The sequence below is a fragment of the Myotis nattereri genome (assembly GCF_964212035.1).
Source record: "Myotis nattereri genome assembly, chromosome: 3".
NCBI classification, from domain to species: Eukaryota; Metazoa; Chordata; class Mammalia; order Chiroptera; family Vespertilionidae; genus Myotis; species Myotis nattereri.
This window is the reverse complement of record NC_138077.1, coordinates 194,048,515-194,059,144: the sequence shown is the minus strand read 5'-3', so window position 1 is coordinate 194,059,144 and position 10,630 is coordinate 194,048,515. Positions and strand designations below refer to the sequence as shown.

The 10,630-nt window shown below is 49.0% G+C and overlaps 1 protein-coding gene across 2 annotated transcripts; it reads right to left on the bottom strand.

The window, feature by feature from the left end:
- Positions 1-1,943: 1,943 nt before the first annotated feature.
- SMIM12 (small integral membrane protein 12) lies at positions 1,944-5,102 on the bottom strand. Of its 2 annotated transcripts, none has more exons than XM_081085262.1 (2): positions 5,040-5,102; positions 1,944-2,889 (listed from the first exon to the last, which is right to left on the bottom strand). In XM_081085262.1, the coding sequence occupies exon 2, from the start codon at positions 2,882-2,884 to the stop codon at positions 2,606-2,608; it is 279 nt and encodes a 92-aa protein (XP_080941388.1). In that variant the 5' UTR covers positions 2,885-2,889; positions 5,040-5,102; the 3' UTR covers positions 1,944-2,605. The 2 variants fall into 2 exon arrangements, with proteins under 2 accessions (XP_080941388.1, XP_080941387.1); XM_081085261.1 differs by having other exon boundaries at positions 4,935-5,071.
- Positions 5,103-10,630: the final 5,528 nt, after the last annotated feature.

Here is a 10,630-nt window from a genome sequence, read left to right as displayed (position 1 = left end):
AGCTCTCCTGTCTGCTGATGTTTTGCTTAGGCTGATATTACACTACATATGCGCAGGATGATCAAAACTGTTTCAAGGGAAACCACTCCTGGGATCTAATATTTGCTACAAATTCTTAGGCTGCCAAAATAATTAACTGTTAACTATCAATTATTAATTTACTCATTATTGTCAATTTATTAATGACTAATTATTGATTATGCTCAGGCCTGCCACAGGGGGCAACTCATTAATTAAAAGGAGAGGGGCAGTTTGAGAAGTCAAAAACCAGCAGCTATTGAGATCAAATTAACCCCATGGGTATGTTAGCCTGCTTAGAACTTTTTAGAAAATGAACTGTCATCGGTTAATCAGAAGGTTACACACACACAAATCTGAATTTCTACCATTTTTTAGAAAACCTGAAAAATCTGGTATCACTGGGCAAGCAGCACAAATTGGAAGATGCTGAGTAGCGACTGCCCCCTTCAGGCAGGCCCCGTGCTTCCCAGCTCCTGGCCTGGCGCACTCATTTACGCCACATGACTGACCCCTGTAGGCACCCTGGTTTGTTACTCCTAGTTAAAGCCCAGGGAAGGGAATCACAGACTTGGTCATGCTCAGGACTGCCACAGGGGGGCAGCACCGGTCTGCCAATGAGGCCTGTAACCAAATTGAGCTTGGCTTACCCTTTGGTAACCAGAAATCCCATCCTTACTTGGGTAGCAGATACTCCTCCATATTCCCGATCAGATTTGTTCCCTGAGAAGTTAACAGCAGCTCATGTCAACACTCCCACTAGGTCTGGGCAACCTGACTTGTTCTCTCCTCTCTGGCCACCACCTTCCACATCCTCCCAGCTCCTCTCATTCCACAGCTGATTTTCCCACCTGTTCAGGAATTCGTCCTTCACCTGCTAACACCATCAGGCCTCAGATCCTTCCCCCTTTTAAAGGCAGTTTGTTCTTCATCACATGGGCATCACCTGCCCTTTGCTCACTTAGGGTAAACAGTTGACCACACGAGGCAAGAGGTTATTGTGCCTCGTCCTGCCCTCTGCTCTCACCCCCTTCCAACCGCACCAGCAGCATCTTTTTTATTTAACACTCACCCGAGGGTGTTTTTAATGATTTCAGAGAGAAAGGGAGAGAAAAAACATCAGCGTGAGAGAGACATCAATCGGCCGCCTCCTTTGTGTGGATCAAACCCAAAACCTGGATATATGCCTTGACTGGGAATCGAAACTATGACCTTTCCGTGTATAGGTCAATGCTCCAACCCACTGAGCCACACCAGCCAGGGCCCTGCGGCATCTTAAGTGGTAGCTTTTAGTATGATCTTCTACAGCTCTTTAGGAAAGACATTTTATATGATGTCTTGAGATCCTTAAAACTGCTCATCCCATTTCATCCAGAATGCCATTTACTATTCCTACCATTTAACCCAAAATTCAGGAAAAGCCTTATATATTCATTGCACTATTTATACTGGTGAACAACCAGAAACAACCTAAATGTCCTCCGGCAATAGGGAAATTATTAAAAACATAACAAAATGTTAGCTTTTCAGTTGTATTAGAGCCCAGGGGAGCTGTACTAGAGCCCTTTTTAAAAATCCCTACCAAATGTTCTTTTAAGTACATCGATTACTTTTATGGGGAAAAGTGTGTGTGTGGAATTGGAAAATTTGATAGCAACTGTTAAGCACCCTGGTGTGTTCTAATTTAGATGCTGAAAGGTCCAATAGCCTCTTATTACCATGACAGAAAAGCCTCTGGGAACCTGGGCCTCCAGGACTCACCATCTCCAGGACCCAGGGCAACCACACTAGTAAAACAAAGCCTTCAGGACACAGTAGTCCTTAGTTAAAGGCCAATGTTATCCTATCCTGAAATCCTGAAATGCCTGCCCTTGCATAACTCCTGAGGAGACCCCACACACCATTTGGAAGATAGAATTAGATCAGTATGGTTCTCAGATGCCACTTTAATCAAGTTTTGCACTATACAGTGATGGGGGGGGGGGGGGGATGCAAGATGGTGAAGATTTTCAAGCAGATTCACCTACCCCAAGGTGAACAGCCTTGGGCTGCCAAGAACAGCCCTTCCCCAGCGAGTCCCCCCCTTTCCTGAGCTGGTAGGACAGGATTTCAGCAAGAGTGAGCACAAAGGACTGGGCAAACGAGGGAAGGAACCAGGTAGATTTCTGAAATCTTCCCATGCAAATGAGAACTAGACATGAGGTATCTCTCTTAAGGCAACACCCCAATCCCATGCACTTCAGCTTGAGGCCAAACTGCCTCCCTGCAGGGACTGACAGCCCAGGTTCATCTCATAACACTACTCCCAGCAGTGCGCCCAGAAGCCTGGGCAGTTGTGCCCACCATACAACAGATGCAGCCTGCAGGCCAGAACCCTCCAGGGCCTTCCTCTTCACTGGCCCCTCAGCTTCTAGTGTGTCCGTGTGCCTGGCTGTAGAAGAGCACCCAGTATGTGTGTGGCCGGGTGGCGCCCGAGGGGCCAGAATAAGCAACAACGCAAATCAGATGTGGATTCTGGAGCTGGGTCAACATGGTGGCAGGACCAGTCAAGGCCTATGGAAGGACCCATATGGCCTTGTGTTCTCTACTAATTCTTCTCCGGGCGGTTTCTGTTCAGGACAGCTTTAGGGGCAAATTCCAGCTTGTCCTTAAGGCTCACCACCTGGGTGTGGTCCTTGCCTAGCAGCTCATCCAACTTTCGGTCCTCCCGACGCTCTGAGATGCTCTTCTCCTCCTCCACGGGCTGGGGATCTTTTCCCCGGATGAACCATTCCAGGTGGTAGCCCACAGCCCCGACCACGAAGGCCACAGGAAACGTGACATAGGGAGCATAAGTACGCACCACGGTCCAAAACACGGGCCACATGACATCTGCAGAAGAGCACAAGGCAGCATTAGGGAGACACCAGCTGCCCCTCCCCACCAAACGGACCACTACCAAGCTCCCCACTCACCAGGCAGCCGGGCACCATTTACTGAGCATCCACCCCTTGCAGAGAAAAGCAAGAGAGAACCCTGCTTTATGCAACAGTTGGGTCCCTGAAACAATCCAGAAATTTTTGGAAGATTCAACTGTTAGGGAAGGGGACAAGACTCTCCATTTTATGACCCATACTTTTTGACAGTTATGTAACCATGTACAGCAGAGTTCCCCATGAGGGGACCTCTGGGCTTACCGAATAAAGCTTTAAGTCTTTTTTTTTCTTTTTTAAAAAAATACATTTATTGATTTTTTACAGAGAGGAAGGGAGAGGGATAGAGAGTTAGAAACATCGATAAGAGAGAAACATCAATCAGCTGCCTCCTGCACACCCCCTATTGGGGATGTGCCCGCAACCAAGGTACATGCCCTTGACCAGAATCAAACCAGGGACCCTTCAGTCCGCAGGCAGATGCTCTATCCACTGAGCCAAACCGGTTAGGGCTATTTTTTCTTTTATGAGACTGACCTGCTGCCTACTGCACTAAGAGGGCACCTTTCTTTTTTTAAAAAAAAAATATATATTTTTATTGATTTCAGAGAGGAAGGGAAGGGGAGAGAGAGAGAAACATCAATGATGAGAGAGAATCACTGACAGGCTGCCTCCTGCACGCCCCACACCGGGGATTAAGAGGGCAACCGGGCATGGGCCTGGACCGGGAATCGAAAAGTGACCTCCTGGTTCTCAGGTAGATGCTCAACCACTGAGCTACGCCGGCCGGGCTTTAAGCCTTATCTTGACCAAAGGCCTTCCCTCCATAGTGTGCCAACCTCTCAAGAATGGGAACGAAGTCTTTCCCTCAAGTGCCCCAACCTGGCCTAGGAACAAATCTGTAACCCAGGTACCTGCCCTTGACCGGGAATCGAACCTGAGACTTTTCGGTATGCGGGCTGACGCTCTACCACTGAGCCAGTCCCGCCAGGGCAAGTTCTCTCTTTATAAGCCAACACTCTCCCTAAACAGCAACCCTCGATTCAGATTCCCAATTTTTCTTAAAACGTATCAAGGATGAGTCCACAGTATTACCTGTCACCTGCTGCACCAGGTCTCCCTGTCCTCCTACTCGCATTCTAACCACTTTCAAATAAGTCAATGAATTCATTTACTTAACACTTACAACCATTTCCGCTGGGGACACCTGGTGCTGGCGCACCCCACGTGTCTGCCTCAAAGCACTTTAAGCACCAAGAGGGCAAAGACCATAATGTCTGTGGCCCCCTGTGCCCTATCCAACCCCCAACACCTCCCTCCCTTGCCCGGCCTGGCATAAAATGCTCCAACAAGTTTGTTGAGTGAATGAATGAAAGCACGAGCAACACACTAATGTAAAACCACAGCAGTCATCTACCCACCCACCCACCCGCCCGCCCGCCCGCCTTCAAAAGGTAGCAGGAAGACAGCAGGTGCCTCTGAGGATTACGAGAGACTCGAACCAGCCGCCCCCCGGGGTAACAATACGAATGAGGCCAAGGGTCTCGCACACACGGTGACGCGTATTTCCAGCTCGGCGTGGAGGGGCCTAACGCCAGGTAGAGGTCAACTGGTTGCCGGCAAACCGGCCCTTGTGCCGGGGCCCCGGAGGCCCGATGAGGTCCAAGCCCGAAGTCCGAGATTCGAGAGCTGCTAACAGGGCAGAGGATACCTAACGGGATTGAAGATTAACCCTGACCCTGACTCGAGCTCGGTCCAGGGGTGGGGGCGCAGGTGAGGTCAGGGTCCAAGTATCCAGCCGTCTCCCTCCGCTGGGCGCCCGGCCCCGGCCCCTATCCCACCACGATCACGGCCTCGTCGGCGGCGTCCGTCCTCACCCACGTGCCCGAGACCGGGAGGCCCTGGCCCCGAGGGCCAGCGGGGCGCCCAGACTCGACCTCCAACCCCCTGTTGGAAGGAGAGCCGCCAGGCCCGGCCGGGGCCACAGCGGACACTCGTGATCACCTGTCCGGTAGCTCAGAGGTCAAAGTCAGGAGCCGTCGCCAAGACCACGGGCGGCCGGGCAGCCGCCCCCGGGAAGGGAACTGCCGGCAGGGCCCGCGTGCTCACCCGAGCCACGGCGTCCGGCCCCCGCCCTCCGCCTGCTCGCCCGCACCGCCGCCGCCGCCCCTCCCAGCGGCCCGCGGGGCCTCGCCGGGACCCCGCCCACCGAACCCCAGCTCTCTCGGAGCGCAGGGATTGGCTGAGCTCCAAAGGAGCCGAGCAAGCGAGGCGCCCGCAAGGGAGCCCGGCTGCGCTGAGGTGGACACACGCCCCCTAGGGGCTCGGAGGTTTACCAGGGACGTAACCACGTGCTTCTCGGGTGGAGAAAGGAAAAGGTCATCCGCTCGTTTATTCAGCTGGTGATGATTACTAGGTGTCTTCTAAGACCTAGGTCTGCGCGCGCACACGCAGACAGGCTCACTGACCTCAAGAAGCTCCCTTTAGCAGACTATAATCTAGGGCTTAAGGACTCTTCGGATCTGGGCTAGCTTTCTAACTGTGACCTTGGGAACAGTATAAATCAGTCTCAGCCTCCCTTCCCGCTCCTAGGCAAAGGTAATAGTACTTATTTCACCGGATATTGTGAGGGTTAGATAAGATAATGTAAGTAAAGTGCTATACCAGCCACACAGCAAGCAGAGAAGTAAATTGTTAGTTTACAAATGGTACAAATATAATAAAACCTAAGTTTTACCTGACCCTTTAGGTACAAGTATTCACACACACCCATGTCCCCACTGCTCCCTGTACAGACATCTATTTTTTATTATTATTATTGATTTCAGAGAGGAAGGGAGAGGGAGAGAGAAAAAAAAATCAATGATGAGAGAGAATCATTGATTAGCTGCCTCCTGCATGCCCCCTACTCGGGATCGAGCTCGCAGTCCGGGCATGTGCCCTGATTGGGAATTGAACCATGACCTCCTGGTTCATGGGTCCATGCTCAACCACCGAGCCACATAGGCCAGGCTAGACATCTATTTTATTGCGTATAGAAAAAAACACCAAAGCTCAAGCTCCCACCTAGCCCTGTCTTTCCACTCTCATTCCACTAGTCTCAGCCAGGCATATTTATCGTTAGTAACACAAGCTTAATCCCTCCCTTTCCTCCATGCAGACCACACTGTTTGACACCTCTATGCCTTTAATTATGCTTTTCATCTGCCTGCAGTGCCCTTCCCACCTTTCTTTACCAAGTATCTCTGGCTCATTTTTCAAGCTTGAGGAATACCACTGTGGAAGCCTCCTGGGCTGATTATTACCCTTCCTCTGTAATCTCAAAGAGCTCAATGCTAAGATCTAGCAGTGCAGATGGAAAGAAAGGAATAGTATAAAGAAATGTGCAGGAAACTGTCATTAGCAGAACTTGTTCACTAATTGAGTAGTTACAGAGAAGGGAACAGAACTACAGTGGGGCCTTGACTTACGAGTGTCCCGACTAACGAGTTTTTTGAGATACCAGCTGTCCCTCGACTGATTTTTTGCATTGAGTTGATAGAATAATTTGAGTTAACGAGCTCAGTCTCGGAACGAATTAAACTCGTAAGTCAAGGCCCCACTGTACCTAGAATAATCAGCATTTAGTCGGCCAATTAATTAACATGTGCTAGGCATCAGGGATGTAAAAAATGAATGGGACCATCCCTGCCCTCAGTTCTCTGACTGATGGGGAAGGAGACTGGTCTACAAAATGTCAACAGTATGAGTGCCCTGGCTGGGTGGCTTAATTGGTTGAGCATTGTCTTGTGCACCAAAAGGTTTCCGGTTCAATTCCCAATTGGGGCAGATGCAGGAGGCAACAAATCAATGTTTCTCTCCTTCTCTCCCCACCCCCCTTTCTAAAATCAATAAACATATCCTCGGATGAGGATTTAAAAAAAAAAAAGTCAAGAGAGTGAGAAATGTGGCGTTAGAAGTATACACAAATGGCAAAGAGAAGGAGTCCCAGGAAGAACTAGGGAAGGTTCCCAGAGTAACCTGCCCTTGAGCTGAGTCCTGAGTGACGGCTAGCAGTTCCATCAGGCAGAATTGAGTGGGGCTCAAGACTTAGGAATCAGCCCAGCCAGTGTCGCTCAGCGGTTGAGCATCGACCCATGAACCAGGTCTCGGTTCCATTCCCGGTCATGGCACATGCCTTGGTGGCGGGCTCTCTCCCTAGGTAGGGGCATAAGGGGCATGCCGGAGGCAGCAGATTGACGCTGTTTCTCTCTCATCAATGTTTCTATCTCTCTATCCTGCTCTCTTCCCCTCCCTCTAAAAATCAATAAAAACATTATTTAAAAAAGACTTAAGAATCAGATAGATGTGGGTTCAAATCCTGCATCTGCTGCTTGCTAATCTCAGAAAAACTATGTTTTAAAAAAGACAATAGCCGGACCGGTTTGGCTCAGTGGATAAAGCATCGGCCTGCGGACTCAGGGGTCCCAGGTTCAATTCCGGTCGGTCGGGGGCATGTACCTTGGTTGCGGGCACGTCCCCACTGGGGGGCGTGCAGGAGGCAGCTGATTGATCTCTCTCGTCGATGTTTCTGGCTCTCTGTCCCTCTCCCTTCTTCTCTGTGAAAAATCAATAAAATATATTAAAAAAAAAAAAGACAATAGTACCCACCCCCTGGAATTGCTCTGAGTACTAACTCACATAATGTGTACGAAGTGCACAGCACTCAGTATGTCCTACGTGCTTAGTAAGTGGTCACTGGTATGTTCAGTATACTCCAAATTTATTTCTCCTTCTGTAATAGCCTATGTCCATTTTTGGCATTACTTATTCACTAAGCCAAAAGCCTGAGTGAAATCTTCAAGGTATCTTCATCTTTGCATTATTCCCCAGATCCAATTCATGTATAGAACCTACAATTCCTGAATGTCTCTCAAATTAATCATTATCTCTCACCTGGACCCCCCTAACAACTCCCTCAATGGTCTCTCTAACTTCCATTTTCCCTTTCAGTGTATTTCCATTCTGCTGGCCAAAGGTTTGCTAAAAAAAAAAATTTTTGCCCTAACTGGTTTGGCTCAGTGGATAGAGCGTTGGCCTGCAGACTGAAGGGTCCCAGGTTCGATTCCAGTCAAGGGCCTGTACCTTGGTTTTGGGCACATCTCCAGTAGGGGGTGTGCAGGAGGCAGTTGATCAATGTTTCTCTCTCATTGATGTTTCTAACTCTCTATCCCTCTCCGTAAAAAAATCAATAAAATATATTTTTTTAAAAAAAAAATAAAATAAAAATTAAATGAGCCCTGGCCAGTGTGGCTCAGTTGTTTGGGCATTGTCCCCTGCCCTGAAAGGTTGCTGGTTTGATTCTCAGTCAAGGCCCATGCCCAAGTTTCACTCTCAGGGTCTCACTCTCACATTGATGTTTCTCTCTCTCTCTCTCTCTCTCTCTCTCTCTCAAAAAAAAAAAAATCAATAAACTATTCTTTAAAAAAATTTTTAATAAGATCTCCAGCTTAACCCCTCCTTCCCTTCTCTTTCTTGACTGCAAAACTCCACTTCATCCTGCAAGGCCCAGTTCAAAATGTCCCTCTTGCCCTAGCTGGTTTGGCTCAGTGGATAGAGTGTTGGCCTGGGGACTGAAGGGTCCCGGGTTCAATTCCAGTCAAGGGTACATGCCTGGGTTGCATCCCCAGTGGGGGCATGCAGGAGGCAGCCAATCCATGATTCCCTCTCATCACTGATGTTTTTCTCTCTCTCTTCCTCTCCCTTCTTCTCTGAAATCAATAAAAAAATATATATTTTTAAAAAGTCCCTCTTACAAAGTTTTCCCAGACCATGGCCATTTTGATTCCTGGTCAGGGCACATACCTGGGTTTTGGGCTCGATCTCCAGTTTGGGACATGCAAGAGGCAGCTGATCCAGTGACCTTCTCACACCGATGTTTCTCTCTCCCTCTCTCTTTCTCTCTCCCTCCCTCTCCCTTCCTCTCTCTCTGAAATCAATTTAAAATTTTTTAAAAGTTTTTCCAGACTCCCTGACTGCTAGAGGCTCCCTCCCCGTGTCTCTTCAGCCCCCTGGGAGACCAGGCCTCCCTTTATACTATACCTTTCTGTTTATGTGTCTGGTTATGGCCAGGACTGGGAGCAACTCAAGCACAGGGAGGGGATCTAATCTTTCACTTATCCAGCACAGGCCACAATACCCACAGGAGACTAGCCCCCCCCCCCCTCACCCTCAGCCCCATTTGGGGTGGTTTTGGACATCACGTCTGTAGAAGGATGCCCACACAGTTGCAGGCGCTGACCTGTTTCTCCCTGTCCACTCCCATATACTTCATCGTCCCGGAAAAGCTGGCCTAGTTTCTGGGAAAAGACATAGACCCATTAAAAAAACACGCACACACAACAAATTTATAATGTGGATGGTTAAACTCAGACTCAGCCACTTCCCAGCTTTGTGATTTGGGGTAAGTTTAGCCTCTCCAAGCCTCAATTTTCTCATTGTAAAATGATGGTGATGACAATATCTGCTTCATAGGATTGCTCTGAGTACCTTACTGTCTAGTTCAAATCTCACCCATGACCCAAATATTACAGATGAGAAGCAAGATCAGACAGGGTGTGACTCAGCCAAAGCCTCACTTGGCTGGTCTACAGGAAATAGATGAGGTTTTCTGGTGGAAACTTTTGGACAGTCATCCAATCTAAGTGTTCCCAGACCTAGCTGCCCATCATAATCACCTGGAGCACTTGTTAAAAACGCCGTGGAGGGCAGAGAGTCTAGTCCAGGGGTGGGCAAACTTTTTGACTCGAGAGCCACAATGGGTTCTTAAACTGGACCGGAGGGCCGAACAAAAAAGCATGGATGGAGTGTTTGTGTGAATATAAATTCAAAGTAAACATCATTACATAAAAGGGTACAGTCTTTTTTTTTTTAGTTTTATTCATTTCAAACGGGCCGGATCCGGCCCGCAGGCCGTAGTTTGCCCACGGCTGGTCTAGTCACTAAGTTTTGGACAGGGCCCAGGAATCTGTCTGAGATCAGCCTGAAGTTGATTCACTTTTGGAAATTCGGATCACATGGGGGGCCCTCTCCACCTTCCAGTGGTCTCATGTGAGTGTGTGTGCACGGCCTCTTGCTTTTCAGGCGGTCCCCCAGACCAGCCTGTAAAATACCTGTTCATGTCACTCTTCCGTTCAAACCTTTCCATGGCTCCTCCCCACAGCTCTCAGAATCAGGCCTCCCCTACGCAAGTTGCCCAGTATGATCAAGCTTCGGCAACCCCAATGCCTCTTTCTTCTCCAGGCCCTTGCATAGCTGTTGTCTGATCTCGGAACATTCTTTCCAGCCTCAGGCCCACTTCAGTGGCTAATATCTCATCACCTTCCCAGCACTCACCCTTATATTTTATCTGCTTGTTCACTGTTTTTTCCCATAAGACTGTAAGCTCCATAAGGGTAGAAATTACACTTGTTCAGGGCTGTCTCCTTGGTGTTGGGTGCCAACAGTGATTTAAAAAAAAAATTTTTTCCCCCAGAGACCAAGGGAGAGGGAGAGATAGAAACATCTATGATCAGAGAGGATCATTGATCAATTGCCTCTTGCACGCCCCCTGCTGGGGATCAAGCCCGCAACCCGGGCATGTGCCCTTGACCAGAATTGAACTCGGGACCTTACAGTTCACAGGTCAACGCTCTTCTACTGAGCCAAACCGGTGAGGGCCC

Coding starts and splice junctions, on each gene's coding strand:
- SMIM12 (XM_081085262.1), bottom strand. CDS start 2,884: ATGTGGCCCGTGTTTTGGACCGTGGTGCGTACTTATGCTCCCTATGTC.